Source organism: Equus quagga, chromosome 7 (genome assembly GCF_021613505.1).
Source record: "Equus quagga isolate Etosha38 chromosome 7, UCLA_HA_Equagga_1.0, whole genome shotgun sequence".
Taxonomy (NCBI): Eukaryota; Metazoa; Chordata; class Mammalia; order Perissodactyla; family Equidae; genus Equus; species Equus quagga.
Window position 1 is genome coordinate 34,273,866 of NC_060273.1, and position 18,018 is coordinate 34,291,883.

Sequence of the window (18,018 nt, forward strand, 5' to 3'; positions counted from 1 at the left end):
GGGGTGAGCGCCTGTGGCTGGAGCTCTAGCGGTTGTAAGAGGGCGGATGCAACAGGAAGGCGGCCGGCTGTAAGCAAATGGGGAAAACAGCAGTAAAAAATAAGACACAAAGTGTTTAATTTGCTGCCATTTATATACTATATAAATTTTACATGCTGTATATTTACAGTGGGGCAAGTGCTTTTTTAATCTTTAAAAAAACAAAGATCAAACTTTAGACATCTCTGAACAACAGCAACTGTATGAAGCATACAGATCATTCAGATACAAACTGTATCCAACACAGTCTCCCCACTCCGTCTCCTGATGCAGGACCAGTGAATTCTAAGTGTATCACAGTTTGATAGCATATCCATATTAAAAATAAAATCACAGTATGATTCTGTCTGTAACTAGAAACTTTAAGGGACCAAGCTGACGACTCAGACTCCAATATCATAGTCAAGACAAGAGACACTGTATAAAAAAGTGTTATGTAATAAAAACATACTGTAGGCTTTACAAATAATGTTTGGATTATACATTCATAATGTAAATACTCATCATAACTGGTAAATTGATTGGAATAGTTCCACAAAGTTCAAAAACAGAACTTGTCTATAAAATACATCTTCAAATCTTGAATACAACTAAAATATGAAGCAAATTAGTTTCTAGTATCAGACATTACAGAAAACACACTGCTCTCAAAAGTCTAGCTGAGAGCCCGTGACTCTTTAAATAAGTCTTTAAATTAAGTATGCACACTGTCGTCTGTCCTTAGCGATCCCGCGGCCTCCCGGTGGCCGCACGGCTGTCCGCCTCGGAGGAGCGTTACGTGGACACGGTGATCAACCTGAGTCTGTGATTAAGCAGCATTGAGATGTTCTAGTCCAGGGCGTTATTTCAATGTGATCTATATACAACGTATTGTACAATGGTCAGCAGTTGTAGAAAGTGTTCATCCGTTTGGAAGAAGGGTAATTAAGAAAAGGTAAAAACTAAAAAAAAAGTTCTTCATGGTAAAATCTGTACAGTATTTACTAAAGCACCACGCAGATTTGGACAGAGTTCTCCTCTCTCTTTATAATTTAAGCTGGGTTGGGGATGGCTTCTGTTGGACACTCGAATCTGAAAGACAGGAGGCGGCGGCGTTAGTGCCTGCCGGCGGGTGGCCCCGCGGCGGCCTCCGGGGAGCACGCACGGCTTGGTCGAGGCCCCGGGCCGCGGGGAGCTCTTTGCGAGGACGGCGGCCCGCGCGGAGGGCGCCATCTGCTGGGCGCGGGCCGCCCACCCTTCCCACCCGGCCCGCTCGCGCCGGGGCGGAGCGGCTCCCGGCCTGGCCCTCCCGAGGGCGCGCCCTGAGGCTCGGAGTTAATGCTCACTGTCCTCTGCAGACGACTCACTGACATTCATTCACGGTCCCCCTCGCTGCGAGAAGTACCACATTTGGACAAAGTTCCCTTTCAGCAGCAAAATGGCTCGCTTCCCCTCCGCCTCGGCAGGTGCAGGGCGCCCTGCACGAACTACGGACTCCCGGGGCCCCTGAGTGACATGCCAGCGGGAAGTTACTTGACGCCCAGGTTCTGATCTGCTTTAAAGCACCCAAACTGCATCCGGATAAAGCAAAGTCCCTGTGTGAATGGGCGCGAGGTCGCCCGCCTCGGTGGTTCCCAGGTCTGCACAGGGGTCGGTGCCCCGGGCCGGCCGGGCGGGGGCGGCTGACCCCTGTCCCCAAAGCCGCGGCCCAGGCAGTGAAGGAGCGGGGGTCCCGGGGCCTCTCGGGCAGCTGGGTAGGTCAGGGGCAAGGGACAGGGCTGCTGCAGCTCTCCAGGCATGGACCAAAGGCCTGCCGACTCAGGGCCTTACGCTTGTCCCCTTCCCTTACAGTGGGGGACGGCGGGGCTGGGGGGGGGGCGGTGGGACACAGTTCCGGTGCCCCCAGGCCGCAGCCGGAACTCAGCACAGCTCCAGCGCCTGGACCCAGGCCGGAGGGTCTGCTGCCCCCGCTTGCGCAGCTCCACCCGCATCCCCCAGGGCCACGACGCCCACGAGACACACAGACAGGAGAGGAGCTTACCAGAACAGGTGAAGTTTTTGTCTGGAGGCCAAGTTTTCAATCACCTAGAAAGCAAAGGTCAGGAAAGACTTCACGGTGGTTTGCGACAGCGGGCGCCTACGCCGTGCGCACCAATGATCACACCCCCAACCGGCCCGGCAGCTGACTGTCGCCCGAGATCCCTGCTACCTGAGGCTGAGGAGGCCACGCTGTCACGTAGCTACTTCTCCAGGGTCCCAGTGAAAGCAGGAGGTGGCGTGGCTCACGGAAGGCCGCGGCCCGCAGGCGGGTCAGAGAGCAGCGTCTGCCAGGAGGAGCGCAACCCGCGGGCCGAGAACAGGAGCAGGGGAGAGGGGAGCGGTCGCGGCACGAGGCCGGAGGGCGCGTGGCAGACAGGCAGGGGGGCCTGTCCGCAGCCAGTCGCACAGAAGGCCAAGCGGGTGGCCCTTCTAGGGGAGGACGGGACGGGACGGGCACACGGGCTGCTCAGCCCGCTCGGGCGGAAGCGCAGGTGCACACCATCACGGGGTGCACCCGGACCAAGGACAGGGACACAGGGCCACTGCTCCACAAGAAGCCTGACTGAGCCCCTGGAGACTCATGTCTAGGCCACAAGTGCCACCTACCAGAGTCCACCCTCAACCTCCTTTCCCTCCCAAGCCCTTCCCCAAACTCCTGAAGTGCTCGGGGAAGCCAATCTGAAATGCACGGAATTAATTTCTTAAAGAAACGGCGCCACCCGGCTGCAGCGTCACCGCCACTGGGGAAGGCACCCTGCCTCACGGAGTGCCCGCAGCACGTCCCACGGCACTGCCCTGCGGGGGAACAGTCCATCCCTCAGGTCACCCGGTGCCCTCCTAGCACCGATGCTCTGTGGGACCACCTAGCTGAGATGACCCCTCTTCAACCAACAATCATGGGCTGTGGGCCACCGGAGGGGATGGGCCTGCCCCCGTAACACACGACATCTCACCCAAATCCCAGAGTTGGGAACCAAAAGGCCTCTGGGCAACCAAGATGACAGGGCAGTCACGAAAGGGCACCTTGGGGGTCCAGGGCAGGGGCTGGCAAACTCTCCCGGCGAAAGGCCAGCCGACATGGTCTCAGCTCGTGGGCCACACTGGGCCGGGTGCTGCTGGCCGTGTGACTGAGCAACCGGCCGTGTGACGACCGAGTGAGTGGCCGGCCTGTCCCGCTGAACTCTCTGTGAACCGTGATTCGCTGCCTCAGACTTCCCTGAGCGCTGACCAATGCCGCTCTCGCCGCGCAGGGTGCCAACCCCTGCCCTCGGCCGCCTGGGACCCCCCACCCTCGGCCAGGCGCTCTCCCCGGGGCCAGAGGCCCCGAAGCCCGCCGGAGAGGTGAGCAGCTGCCTGAGGTGCCCCGGGAGCAGGGAGGGCGACTGGGCCCTGGGTCACACTCGCCATGCCTGGGGGGGGCGGGGCGCGGTAAGGATTTAGAGACAGACAGACTGCAAAAACATTTCCGTCAAAAGTGGCTTAAAAACAAAAGTTCTGGGCCTCCAGGAGACACTCAGACAGCACAGCCCTGAGTCCCAGAGGGCGATCGCAGAAGTTCTGGGGCCCGGCTCGCGGGAAACGCCAGGGAGCAGGGCCACCACGCGGGGCTCCGCACCCTTCGGACCGCGGGCTCTTCTTCCCCCGTGCGCCGCCCCTCCCGACAGAGTTTGTGCGTCCTTAGTTCCGAGCACCTCCTCTTACCCTGGCCGCACTCCGACAGACGACACCTGTCGGCCCTGCTCTCCATGCGGAAGGCCTTCGTGTTCTCGCGGAAAGGCCCGGCGCCCTCCAGAGGCAGGCCCTCGGCGAGCGGGAAGCCGCCGGCCGCCCTCCGGAAGCGGGCGACAGTCTCGCAGGCGGCGGCCTTGGCCAGGCGCAGCCCTGAGTCTCTGAGCGCATCCTCGCACTTGCGGGAGTGCCTCTTCCTCTTCTTCTTCTTCTTCCTGTGCCTGTGGAGGTCGGCGTCAGAGTGCGCTCCCGACAGCTCGGAGTCCTGCTGGTGCCTGCGAAGAAGCGGCAGAGCTCACACCTCCGCGCGACCCGGGGCCGGCGCCTTGGCTGTCACAGCCGCCACCGCCACTCCTGACGCGAGCCCAGCCAAAACTCTGACCCGACGAAAACCGTGTCCTCTGTTTTCATTCTAAGGATTTTTTAATCCCGGGCTCGTAAATTCCCCGCCGGCAACCCCACCCACCACTGCCCTCAGCTTCGCTCGGAGCGAGGGGCTGGCCAAACGCCAGCGGGAGGATTTCGCTAACGGTCCTGGAAACTAGGGGCAGAGGGAGCAAACATTTCTGCCAGGTGTCTCAAGCACAGAGGAGGGGGGAGTGACTTCTCTCTTTCCCAAGTAACCACCGTCTACTTCCCTATGGGCTTTGCGAATCTTTCCCCAGCGACGTCCCAGGCCTAGAACAAAACGAGCAGTAATTCTGTCTGTGCTCCTCCATCTCATCACGGATAAGTCACTTGCAAGACAAGTGCCAACCAATTTAACTTTTTAAAAATACAAAAACAAACTTCCTAAATAGATTTCAAATTGAGAAATGGAGACAGAAAAATAGACAAAGGCAACAAGTGACGTGTCGCAGCTCCCCAGTGGAACAGCAAGAGGACAGTGGCCTCCCATTCCTGCCCACCTGGTAGTCAGTGAATTTGAAGGAAGTGTTAACAGACGTGAAGATGTAACTACGTCAGACAAATAATTAGTACCGACTGACGCCAACTCCCATGTTTGCATTTTCTGAATGCTGCACACTTACCCCGAGATGTCACGAAGCATTACCGAAAGTGGCAGGATATCATTTTAAAGAATGAGGTTTTTAGGCATTTTACAACACTGTGAAATAAGATACAGCTTAAAAGCAGAGCATCTAAAAATAGTGAAACCTGAAAACCCACAGAGAGATGAAGAATAGAAATCAAACTAATATAAAAGCGACGCAGCCCTCTGCTGGCCACTAAGCTGCGTTGGGAGAGAAATCCCACGGAGCCGCCCGGGCGCACGGCCCGCCGCGCGGCCCACCCCTCACCTGGAATCTCGATCGCGGTGTTTGTCTTTGGATTTCTTTTTCTTCTTTGATTTTTTGTGCTTCTTCACTTTAGGTTCTTCTAAAGGGTCCCGTGGTAAGCTCCTCCAGGCTTTCTTTCCTATGTGACTGTCAGCATTTTCTAGACTATCGTATCTCCGCTTCCGTGCCTTGACAGTTTCGTGTTCGTGAAACCGATCGGCGAGGTGGTAAGTGTTGTCTTCAGCTACAAGTGCAACCTTCTCCTGGGCGTACTTCTCGGGGTACAGAGGAAGGACGTGGGACGGGCCTGCTCGGGGGCTGCTGAAGTGGTGTCGGCCCTTTTCTTTAGCAAGCAACTCATAGCCCTTCCTGCTTTTCGAGTAGTCCTTGTGCGGCCGGCTGGCGTACTGACCCGCCTTGTCATACTCGCGGTCGCCGTGGAAAGGCTTCCACTCCCACACCTCCCTGGCCGCGTAGGGGGCGTACCTGTCGTGGTAATACCTGCACTTGTCCCACCTCATCTTCTCCGGGTAGTATTTCTCCCGGCCCCAGGAGTGTTCGCTTTCTGAGTGGTGGTACCTGCTCCATTCCTGGTCTGACCCGCCTCTATTTCGAGAGTGGTGGTGGCCGTACCTGCCCAGGGAGCGGTGCTCGCTGGGGCTGCCCCTCTCCCCGTGACAGGGCTGGTGCTGGCTCCCGTTGCAGTGCTCCGGCCGGTAGCGCTCCTGCTTAGCCCGCTCTCTCACGTAGGAGTGCCGTTTTTTGTGATAATGGTCCTCGGTCTTGCTCCTACTTTCCCTTGCACGCTCTCCACTGGAGGAGCGATCTCTTCGGTTGCGATAATGTCCTCGATCAACTTTTCTAAGAGTACTGATTTTTTCCTTAACTGGAGAATGATCCTGAACTTTCTGCGCAACCTTATTTTCTTCACCTCTCTCACTGTTACTGTGTTCAGGCCCCCCCTCGGGAGGACCCTCTGTGATCTTGTCTAATTGAGGAGAGGGCGACTCCTCTGCAGACGCGCCTGTGCTTTTGGAAGGGTCCTCCATGGCCGTGCACTTGTCGCAACCGCTGCACAATGAGAGTTCATGCTCACGGTCACCCTCAGCACGCGCTGAGGGACTCGGGCTCAGCCTCCCCACCGTCTCCATCGCTGCTGAGTCCCGGGGACTCTCCAGTAACGCCCCCTTTGCGGCCTGCGATGGCCTGCTCGGATCGTTTGTCAGATCCGCGGGCTCACAGAGTGCGGCGAGCTGATCGTGCCCAGCGGCGCTCATGCTGCTGTTACAGAGTACGGTGGTGCTGGGCAGAGGCTCGGCGGGCTCCGCGGAGACGCTCTCGGCGACGTCGTCTTTGGTGGGTTTGCTGCCGGGCTCCGAGAGCAGCAGAGCCTTCTTCAGCTTGCTGCTGAGACTCGTGAGCGTCTGCAGCTTGTCCCGGGCGTCAGGAGCGGGGCTGCCGGCCTCCGGGGCTGCTTCCGGACTCTCGGCAGGGCTCTCCTCGGTCCGGGTTGGACTGCGGCCCGGCAAAACAAAGAAACACACAGATCAGTCATCTGCCTGACTGCTTATGGGGTTTCGTCACTGCCCTGCAGGGACAAACACCTCAATGCATCCCTGTACTAAATACTTTACGCCTTTAATATATCTGGTTGAAACCCAATACTGGGCTTATCATTTCTGGAAATTTCAAGTTTTCTCTTTCCCTCATTAAATAAAAATATAAAATTTTCTATCCAGCCAACCTTCTAGCCCATCTTGCAGCAACGATAATTCTGCAGGGCTAGCGCCTCCTGTTTTCAGATATACTTCTAATTCTTCCTAATAACTCTTTTAAGAGCTATTAAAAAAGTCAAGCGATGTTTGGGGCCCCTCCTCCTCCTCTGGGTCCCTTTTCTCTGAGCTTCTCTCGGAGCCTCAAGTGGGAGGAGCTGCCTCCAGACAGAGCCAACAGCTCTGTGAACCACGTGTACCGGTGCGGAGCCAGAGGCTTCAGGAAAACCTTCTGTGGCACATGAACTCGGCCCCTGATTGCTGTGGAGCTTTTGATGCTTTCCCAAGGTTAAGGAAAGTCGCCAGGAAACAATACAAAGCCTGGCGTGGCCCCTACTTTTTAGTGGCAAAATATCTGGGAGAGAGAACCAGGACGAGTCAACAGAGACGAGGTGCCCAGAGCGCGGCAGTGAGTCTCCCGTCAGCACGCAGAGCAGCACGCTTGGGTACGAGGCGTGGCTTCGTTTACACAAGCATCTGTAAGAACCCTCACACGCCACATTTGAGGAGAAACTGAGCTGGACTAGGAAAGAAACAAAAGGAAAGGCCTCGTGCAAGCGACTACGTCTTCAAGCTGGTCCACCTTTAAGGTAAGCGGGCAGTGAGTGTTCTCCGCCTACCAGACGGCTCCGTTCCGTTTTAATAATTAAGCCTTCCTAACAGAGGTTCTCGGCGAGGGCACGCCCACCGCCGGGGGCCATTCTGCAATGGGGGCTGCATTTCTGGGTTGTCACGATGGGGAGCACTAGTGGGCAGGGGGCAAGGCAGGAAGTCCCACATAACACCCAAGTGTCCCACATCCATGTCTTGAGGGGCTGAAACCCTGGTTATATTATTGGCCGTTTTCATGGACACTAGATTTTTCCAGGAACACGACCGTGTAAATCCAGAGTTGGTCAGAACTTCACCAGAAGTCACCCACTACGAGGACGTCACATCCCTGATGGCGAATCTGTGCCTGGTACACAGCTCCTGACATCAGGCCACAGTCTAAACTGTCATTTCCGCGGCAGCCCTGTGCACAGCCGCGAGGCCCCGCGGTGTCACGGCGTCCCACGGCAGTGGGGTCTCGCCTGGCTGTCTACAGACTGAACTACCACTGAGTGTACAAGTTCCTTTCCTGTTATTCCCACTACATCCCAGTTAGGTCAACATACTGATTTCTTTTTTTTTTTTAAATTAGGTGTGGAGGCAGATTGTTTTATCTGTGAATTTGATTTCAGAATTCTAGAGGCGGCATAGCAAAATATTTGGTGCTTGATAGAGTGGAGAACCCCTGCCGTCTAGCCTTCATACATCATCATACATTTGTCATTAGGGGGATTAAATGAGACAGAGCCAGGTGTCAAGTTCAGAGGTGTGTTAAGCTCCCTTCCCAGAGACACGAGGCTGTGGAGAAGAAAGTGCCAGGTTCAGGTACCCAGTTTTCATGGACTATCAGCCTCTGATAAATTTTTTCTTTACTTTTCTAAAAGGCAAATTAACAAATTCTATTGATCATTATTCAAACATTCCAGGATTCAGAAGGTTCACTGTAACACTTCTGCAGAGCAAAAACAGTGACACATCCACAGGCACTACTGTGGCTTTCCGCCATGTGCTTCCATTTGCTCTAATGTATTATTTTACCTCATTCCATCTGCCGAGCCTTTCGTTTTGTTGCTAAGTTTGAAGGTCTCTAAGATTTTGTCTTCTGGGAGAGGTGGCAAAGGAGCAGGCATCAACTACAACAAAAAAATGAAGATATTTCAACTCTAGTGGCCACTCGGTGCCCCTAAACCTAGCCAGGTGAACTGCCGTAACTGAGAGTCGAGGCACAGCCTGCGCTCCCCGCCCCTGGCCCCCACCCACCTTTCCAGGTAGACCGTTTGCCTTAGAAAAGGGATTTTCCGAGTGTAGAGCAGGCTGGACTTGGCAACTGGCACCATCAAATGACAGACCGTTCTCTTTCAGGTCGCCGTCTGTACTATTAGCACCATTTAGAGCAGCAGGTTCTAGAAGTTCGTGCTGAGAGGCCTCGTCGTCTTCGGCACCCTGAGCAGAAGAGGGCGAGCTCTCGGTCGTACCCAGACCGTTCTCCTTGCTGAGGCCCTTGGCCTCCTCGTCCGACTCCTCAGATGACTCGGCACCATAGGGGACCAGGACGCTTGAGTTCAGCTTGGACTTGCCGTTCATCACCGGCGTGGCGCAGGACTCAGCCGGGGTCATCTGCTTCGCTACTTTGCTGGAGGCCGGCGCGGCGGGCGCACTGGAGGTAGACTGCACTGCGGGAGAAGCGGTGATGGGAGAGGAGGGCACAGGCTTGTTTGGGTTCTCCAAAGAACCGCTGTGAAGGTTAGGCTGAGACTGACCTGGGCGAACAGGCAACTTGTTGTGAATACTGATCGTGATTTTTTGTTTCTTGGGATGTTCTGGAATAACTGAGGGCCTGTTAACTGACCAGTTTTGAACAGAAGTCGAAGCATTAACAGGACCAGCCCTGCTGACGCTGGAATTTCCGTTAGCACTCGACATGGAACTGCTCGGCGTCTCCTTCAATGGTCCGGTCCCATTTAAGTGAGGTGGGTTCTGGAAGGAAGAAGACCACATCGGGTGAGAGTTCCAGAAACAGTCCCAGACACAGAGTCCATTCTGGCTGTGGGCCCTTCCCATTTTGGTCATCTTTTTCTTTTTATGAGTAACAAGTTGCACACATCTAGAAACACCCCTCCTCTCATCCGCTCCTGCCCACCGTAAACCTTTCATAGGTCATGGTTCTCTGGAAATTAATCAATAAATAGGGACAACTGTTTTTGTCAGAGAACAACCCCCAGGCCCCCATCTTCTGCTCCAATCTGACAGAAACGAACAGGCCCCTTTGGGCACGGAGTCACATATGCTCTCCTTGGTTGGGTTTCTTGGGAGCCCACGGCTCTAAGGCAGACGGAAGCAGCAGCCAGCAGGGAATTACGACTGGCCCAGGGAGCTGGGGACAGAAGAGCTGCTTCAGACACCACTCGCTAGGCTACCCCTCCCCCCAGGATGTCTCTGAATCCTCTCAGGCCATTATTCTGCTCCAGATTCCAGCTACTGCTGCTGTGCCCCAGAGGCTGCAAACCGGTGGCCATGGGACAAATCTGGTTCATGGGTGAATTCTGTTTGGCTTTTGTGATGTTTTCTTAAATATCTGAATTAGCTGCCATCTTAACATTGGAAAGTTTCACGGAAAAAAAAAAAAAGGCTCCTGGAAAATCCACAGCAGCACCCCCAAAAGAGGGCACGTCCTCTCCAGTCAGCCAGTGTCCTGATGGCACTGTAAGAAGAGCTCCACACGGGAGCCCAAGGCACGGCCCGCTCCCAAAGGCACTTTATTTTGTGACTCCCGCTACAATCCAAACTCTGTCCGACGTCCATAAGAAACAGCATATAACCGGACAATTTGTTCACTGATCCCAAACAAATTAAACTGCAAGCTGTGAAGACACTAAGCACAGACGACAGGGATGACTCCTACATGTAGACAGGCAGTCTACGATCTCAACTGGTACTTCTAGCAAGAATTAGGCCTCCACTCTAGGAAGATCCAGGCACACCGTCAGTTCTCGCTGAGAGGCCATCGGGAGTGTGACAGACTGAGCCAATGGCAGAGAGAAAAGGCCACCCTCCTGAAAGGGCTAAACGGACATCATTAAAGCGTTCTTTTGTGAAAGGGTCACTTTCCTAGAGTCTAGCATTAATCAAGAATCCCCAAATATTTACTCCATTAAGTGAGTGGAGTCCAAAGCGGGAGCTAAAATCTCTAGCATGTAAATATACTTATACCCAGACTTTCTTCTTGATCACTATATCCATACTCTGAGATTTCCTGTATATTTGAAGCATTTTATAATTAATGACCTGAATAAACTTTTTTGACAAATTCAGTTGTATATGAGGACATGACAACTATTGCAATGTTAGCTAGAGGGTTTGAACGACACATTTGAAAAAATTAACATCAAGGTGATATCCCGCCTACAGAACGTTACCTTTATCATGTGAGAAGGAAGCTGTGGTCCGATAAACCCTGGTGCGGCCTGTTTGTTGTTGACGACCCGCTGAGTGATTACTGGTCGGGGAGAGGACTGGCCGGGGCTGTGGGTGGAATGAGTAAGTTCACCTCCATTTTTCACATCATGGGACCTGGGGAGAAAGAGTGATATTACTTAGGGTTACAAAGGACGCATCCTTAGAAGAGACCCACTTATAAGCCCTCTGACAGACTGACATGCTGCAGTGTACAGAGCTACACACAGGATTCCCTTTAGGCCATGTCGGATGCTCAGATAACAAGGGTAAACGGGCAAATGGTACTTTGAACTGTGTATTCTGAAGAGGCCACTATCTGAATATTTTTTTCTTTTCTGTTTGTTTATATTTTTCTAATTATAAATGCATACTATTATAGAAGATCTATAATATCCAGAAAAGTTAGGAAAAAAAACTCCTGGGCCTCATCCCACCCTTAGAGGCATCTACCACTCAGATTTAGTGGCTTACCCTTCAGGCTTTAGCTTGTACTGATTTTCTCAATACCAGTGTGTTAAAATTTCAAACTGCTTTTCTTCCATATATACTGAACACTTTCTCATTTAAAAAAAGCTTCATAAAAATCACTTTGAACAGCTGGATAATATTTCAACATACGGATATGCCACACTTTATATGATCATTCTGCTAGAAATTTTAGGATGTTCTTTAATTTTCAGCTACTACAAAGGAGAACCTTGGAGCACCCATCAGATTTTTCCCAAGGCCATACATTTCCAGAAATGGGATTCTTGAGTCAGAGTATGCAGCAGCAACAGGAGAGAAATGAGCAGGGGTGCTGGTGCTGGCCCAGGCAGGTGGCTGGCTGCCCGTGCTCAGTGAGGTTGTGAGGTGACGGCACCCAGGTACTCAGAGTCCCCTTCCTGAGGCCTCCACCCACTGCCTCCCTGGCCCCCAGGCCCACCCCATTTGCTGAAGCAGCAGAAGCCTACCCTCCTTGGCTATCAGCTTTCCCTTCCTCTGCATGTTTCATTGTTAATCTGCCAAAGAGCTAGGAGCTAAAGCACACTCATAATCCAGACTCAAAAACGACCTTCCTTACTCTCCCAGCGCCATTAAGCTGCTGTTTAAAAAAAAAATCAGAAGGGGCCGGCACAGCAGTTAAGTGCGCATACGTTCCACTTCGGCGGCCCGGGGTTCGCTGGTTCCAATCCTGGGTGCAGACATGGCACTGCTTGGCACGCCATGCTGTGATGGGTGTCCCACATACAAAGTAGAGGAAGATGGGCACAGATGTTAGCTCAGGGCCAGTCTTCCTCAGCAAAAAGAGGAGGATTGGTGGCAGATGTTAGCTCAGGGCTAATCTTCCTCAAAAAAAAAAAAAACCAACCAAAAAACCAAAAATGAATATTGAATTTAAATATGTTGATGAGATGACAAGAAATGATGTTACAGAAAATGTGAAAATTTGTTTTCCTGACAATACCTGATATAAAAGAGAACATAAGCTTGTTGACTGAGTACCGATCTAATGTCACTGGTAGATACGATGGAGTCATTCATTTGATACCAGAGGCCATTGCTAGCCTGCAAAAGAGAGCCAATAAAAGAGAGATTAGATGTAATTGGGTAAATAGGGAACACCAATCAAGGAAAACGTAAGGAAGATGGACTCCCACATGTCAACTGTAAAGGCCCCACCCTTCCTCCCAAGGATGCCGGTGCTGCCTTACAGTGCACTGTAAATACAGTCACGAGCAAACGTGCACAACTTACTTTTATGTAGCAGAAGTAATGGCCAGCATGGCAATTAAAACCAGTGTGTACCAGCACTGCATACAAAACATAAATAATTGGTTCTCCATTTGGTTGAGACATGTATGGTCGAATATCAAGATACTCAGGGTATTTCACATCCTAAACAGAAACGGAGAGAGGAAACATCATTTCTGAAAGCACAGATCGTTCCACACATTCAGGTGTGGGTTATTTAGATGCAGGTAGGGCAGGAGACCCCTCGGAGGAGAACCGCAGAACACTACCGTATGATGTTCTAGCAAAAACCTAACATGCTGAACCACATTTCAAAAGACACGATCAACCTGGAGCACACCGGAATCTAAGTGTATTTAAAGCAGTCCCACTGTGTTCTTTATTTCCTTTAAGCAAATAAGGATCCACATTAAGTGAATTCTTCAAATCTATCAAAGGAGATAGTAACAGAATGACATCTCTGGACTTTAGTCATCACTTATTTTTATTTTTAATAATTTAGGAGAGGACTGTTTATTTCTCTTGCATGCTACTGAATTTCTGACCACTTTCAATCTTCAGAAAGTGGGGAGAAGATGGGAAAATTCAGTGTACTGCCAATCAGAAAACACCTGAGCAAACGAAAAATGAACTTGGATGAAAGAATGGCAAGAGCGAGCAGGGAAGTCCTCTCTGGATTTCAAACGACACTAGCTCTCCCTGTACCCACGCGGTACCTTCACTGACTGTGAAGCACAAATGCAGATGATAGTCACCAACGTCATCATCATCAGGTCTAACCAGCTAACAGACAGAGAAAAAACCACGTCACTCAAACACACACAAAACTCCTTCCGCAATTCTTCGACATTTTTTTCCATTACAAGTGCTGGAAGAACTCAGAAAATCAGGTAACAAAATTGTTCAATTACGTCGTTTATAACCCTTAATAGCTACTGACACTTAAGCCTTGAAAGGCTCAACATAAAAGGTTATTAATAATATCATCTACATACCTTAGCAATTTTTCCACCAGTAAAATTTGCAAAGCGTTTCAGAGAAAGTGTAAGAACATTGGAGGATCTATGTATAGTGAACCTCTTTGAGGCTGGAACCATCTTTTTACACCTTGAAAAAAAAACAGAAACAAAGAATTAAGAAGATTAGTTTGTCGTTTTTTGCTTTTTAGTCTTTCCCTTGTTATTTCTCTGAAACACTCTAAGTTTCCAAAAGAAGGATACTAGATGAGAAACACCACCTCTTTTAACCAAGAGTGAAAATATTAAAATTTAAAATACAGGGGGAAGTTGCTTAATTAGTATGAAAGAAAAAAGGAAGATAGGACAATTCTGAGATGTCAAGTAACAAAGGGCACTGATAATTTTAAAACTAGATTAATAACAAGTTTCTCTTGATTCAAAACAAACTTAAAAATTGCTACATTTTCAGGCTGCAATAATTCTGTGAAAACAAAGCCCCAACCAGATACAAAAGGAGGAAAAGTAAAGGTCAGAAATGTCCATGGAGTTAAAACAAAGGAGAGATCCCTGTGGTCCTGGGAAGCAGGGAGCCTCCCTCCCCGCAACATGCATATTCGTTAGTCATGATTACATCTATGTTATCTGACTATAACATGGAAACCTACTTACAGCCTACGAAATAGTGCTTTCTTAAAAAGGCTCTCTTGATTTCTTGGGGAAAGATATTAATGAATAACCAAAAGTAGAGGTTTCTAGCATACACTACCCCAAATCCTGGGAAACCACCACAAGAAAGATCCTTAACTACTCTGGAAGAAAGTGACTCCCCACTCCAGCCCAACCCTTTTATAACAGGAGAGTCAGTGAAAACGCTGCTCGACACACACAGGTCATCCCAAGCCGCGCCTTCCCACGCGGCAGCACTAACGGGTGGCGGCGGGTAATCCTACCTCCCTTACCGCCAGACCTTCCCAGTAACCAGGCACGTGCCGCCCAAGGGCAGAGATGCACGTCTCTAGAGAGCGTAAACATTGAGACACGCGTGCTCTGGCCCTTGGAAACTAGAGGCCCAGGGCCTCCCTAGGTGCTAATGGAAGCTGAAGGGAGTCTGGAAGGGCTATTGAGACCACTGCACTTCCTCAGCCCAAGCCGCCCGGCCTCCCCCCCGCAGCACCGGCACCCTCCAGCGTACTTGCTGCACTTGTATGAGTTCTCGCCGTCAAGCTGTTCCGGCTTCACAAACTGCTCCAAGGCCTTGTTAACACTCTGAGCAGCCTGCGAAGAGAACAGCATCAATGCCACATTAACACTCATTGCCACTGCCAGAGAAAAGAAGCTTCAAAAGTATAAAAGCCAATGTGAACTTTTACGTAAAAAGAAACTTTTCTTTGATTATGATGTCCACTTTTATACATGTACACACCAAGTCGTTTCCCCTCCCGTGGAAAAACGAGCAAGTTAAAGTCAACAAAAACATGTCAAGGTTGCTTGCTGCAGCATGATTTAAAAATAGCATAAAACTGGAAACAAACCAAATTATCTACCAGCCAGGAGTCAGGCCTGTACACTGTGGTATATCCACTCACTGGACCGCCACAGCACTGCCAGAGCCCCCAGAGGGCCTCAAGGAGACTTCAGTGAAAATAGCAAGTGGCCAAACAGACATGAGGTGTAATCCCATTTTTATAAACAGCAAATAATGTGTTCTGGAACAGTTTATGTCAGAGTTCACGAGAATTCATTCGGTGGAAAGGGATCTTATACATATCTGCAATGTTTCTCAGCTTCATCACAAGCATGTATTACACTTGTAATCAGAAAAAGAAAAGCTTAAGAACAACAAAAAATAGGAGTTTGGAAAATGCAAGAAGCAAAACATTTTCTATAGAATAATCCCCATCTAAATTTGGCTAATATTGGCATTAGAATCTGGTTTTATTAAGATGTATTAATGAAAAGTCAAAGGGTAATAAAAAAGATTGAGTGATGCCTATTGCAAAGCTTAAACAGTCACCTCTAAATAAAGTCTTAGCATATGAAATTTTCAATTCATATTCTCTAACAAGTGTAGTCTACATTATAAATGAACTATAAATACATAAAGTTATGTAAAGTATGACTGATTTTTTTCAACTTAACTACCACAACAATGATGAAGTTTACCTTTATCTCCAATGTTATATCAAGATATGGATCAAAAGTATCTGAGACACCTTTGCAATTTAAACATTTGACTGAAATAAAAACAAAATGCAAAGCATGAGCAAAGTGTAATCATTGTGGCAACACCAATCACTGAAATGACAGAACACAAAAATACTATTTTAAAATAATAAATTAAAACAAGGTACATTTTCCTCCTCTTAGATTGGGCAAAAAATCTTAATACTACACAGCGTGAGTCAAAGTGTCATGAATTTGGCCCACACACACTGTTGGCTGTAAGGTGAACTGGTATAAGCTTTTGGAAGGACAATATGGCAGTACCAAAATTTAAAATACACACACCCTTTGATGCAAGAATTCTAATACTAAGAGTTTATCCTACATATATACACTTCTATATGGACATAAAGGCATGTGTACAAGGATGTTCAATGAAGCAATGATGGTAACAACAACAAAAAAATTAGAAACAACCTAAATATCCACTGATAGGGAAGTAAAATAAATGGCCTACCACTGCAAGTGTGAAAGACTGTCAGCCCTACATGTGCTGAACTGTGAAAGGGTTTCGAACACTAACAGAAATGAAAGGGGTGTACCTAGTGTGTTCCCAGTCTGCCTGTGCACAGGACACCACTGGAAGGATAGACTACAAGTGGGCGGGGGGCTGCCGTTGGGGAAGAGGGATGGGGCCTGGGCTGGAAGGGAGACCCAGTCTGCGTTATTAACTCTTTCCTACTGTTTGCCCTTCCTAAACCACATGCAGGCATCACTTTATCAACTTTTAAACAAAAGTTTACCTCTAGATCTTAGGTATCCTCCAAATATCTGACAAACGAGTGTGGTGGCCTGGGTGTGTCTATCTAATCTGAAAAACAGTCGAAGAGTAATATGAGAGAAGAGTTCTACAAAAAGTACCAACACTACGATCAGATTTTCAAAGCACGTACATCTATAAAAGAATGAGAATTCAAACAGGAGAGCCACAAAATAAAAATACATCAGTATACATGGCAGCCAGAGAAAAGTCTTGCCGGAGCAGACCACAGTGAGGGTCGGGGGAGGGAGGATAATACTAGGAAGGGACTCTGAAATGAAGGCAGGAATTGGGCCCTGAAGCAAGCAGCAAGAGGAAGACGCCCTGAGCAGGACTGTGACAGTGTGAGGACTGGCTGGTGACAGCGTGCCGTGTTCTCCTCTGTTCTGCCGTCGAGCGTCACACAGACCGACGGACGCCTGGCCAGGCAGCGCTGGCAGCCGTGTGAATAGGACAGATTTACCAGGCGTGTTCAGGCAACAGCAGGTGGGGCAGGACTTGCTATCTAACTGCTTCTCCAATCTTCCTCTTGAGTCTGCGCTTAGATTTTAAGGAAGAAACTGCAGGAATTGGTAACTGACCAGAGGGAGAAAGACGCAGGGAACAAATACAGATTTCAGGGGCTGGAGGTCAACAGAGAAAATGTCAGGCACAACTAGAAAGGGGAAGTCATTAGTTTTAGATCTGCAGAGGGATGCTGATACTCAGCAATTAATAATGGCAAGACCAATATTCATTTCCTGACATCTATAATCATCTATAATAAAATCCAAATTGTTATAGTAAGCGCACCTTTTAGAATGTGAACCATTTTAAAATAATGCAAATCACTTGAGGAAGACGCAGTACAAAGCGAAGAGCTGACGCAAACACAGCGTCTGCTACATTCATCGTAAAAGGCAGAACTGAATTCTGGCGAGCCGGCAACGCAGGGGGAGAAGTGAGCGATGCTCTGTCGTATTGTACTCACTTATTGCTGCCGTTCAAGCAGGCTTTTTGCATAGCATCAACAGTGTATTGAAGAAATTCATGGGCATCTTCTTGGTTTCCAAAGCGGAAGTGCCTAGCTATTCCTAGAAAGTTTAAGGAAGAACAAAGGTTTATCATCACATATGATATGCCCAGGCTGTACCCTCCAAAAGTTGTATCTTACGACAGTATGTTGGTTAGAAAACTTTTGATAATTATTTTATGAGGAAACAGCACTAACCCCACCCTGAGAGCAGCTAGGATCATGCCCTTTAGACCATGAAAAGCCCATCTTGGCTAGAGTTTCTGAGAGCCCAGAGACTCAACCGTCTTCAGCAAGTTCATAAAATTATACTTGAATAAATTCACTTTGGCTGTATTGTCTCAGAAATTTGTTGACAATCTTATGGTAGTGCACACATCTTAAATTTGGTGCCAGATCTCCCTAAGAGAAGCCATGCAAAACATAAATGTCTGAACCTATGTAA

The 18,018-nt window shown here is 49.5% G+C and overlaps 1 protein-coding gene across 4 annotated transcripts in view; it reads right to left on the reverse strand.

Moving 5' to 3' along the window:
- Positions 1 to 114: 114 nt before the first annotated feature.
- The window catches only part of USP42 (ubiquitin specific peptidase 42), a 37,953-nt gene continuing 20,049 nt past the window's right edge, over positions 115 to 18,018 (reverse strand). The window contains exons 5-18 of one of the 4 annotated variants that reach the window (XM_046667414.1): positions 17,532 to 17,634; positions 16,545 to 16,612; positions 15,742 to 15,812; positions 14,771 to 14,853; positions 13,615 to 13,726; positions 12,623 to 12,763; positions 12,333 to 12,433; positions 10,846 to 10,999; positions 8,690 to 9,406; positions 8,468 to 8,562; positions 5,088 to 6,581; positions 3,760 to 4,061; positions 2,060 to 2,103; positions 115 to 1,110 (exon numbers count right to left, since the gene is read on the reverse strand). In XM_046667414.1, the coding sequence (XP_046523370.1) occupies positions 2,096 to 2,103; positions 3,760 to 4,061; positions 5,088 to 6,581; positions 8,468 to 8,562; positions 8,690 to 9,406; positions 10,846 to 10,999; positions 12,333 to 12,433; positions 12,623 to 12,763; positions 13,615 to 13,726; positions 14,771 to 14,853; positions 15,742 to 15,812; positions 16,545 to 16,612; positions 17,532 to 17,634 (3,449 nt within the window). In that variant the 3' untranslated portion in view covers positions 115 to 1,110; positions 2,060 to 2,095. Of the gene's footprint in view, positions 4,062 to 5,087; positions 6,582 to 8,467; positions 8,563 to 8,689; positions 9,407 to 10,845; positions 11,000 to 12,332; positions 12,434 to 12,622; positions 12,764 to 13,614; positions 13,727 to 14,770; positions 14,854 to 15,741; positions 15,813 to 16,544; positions 16,613 to 17,531; positions 17,635 to 18,018 lie in introns of all 4 variants that reach the window. The other 3 variants (XR_006889438.1, XM_046667413.1, XM_046667412.1) reach the window with 3 other exon arrangements.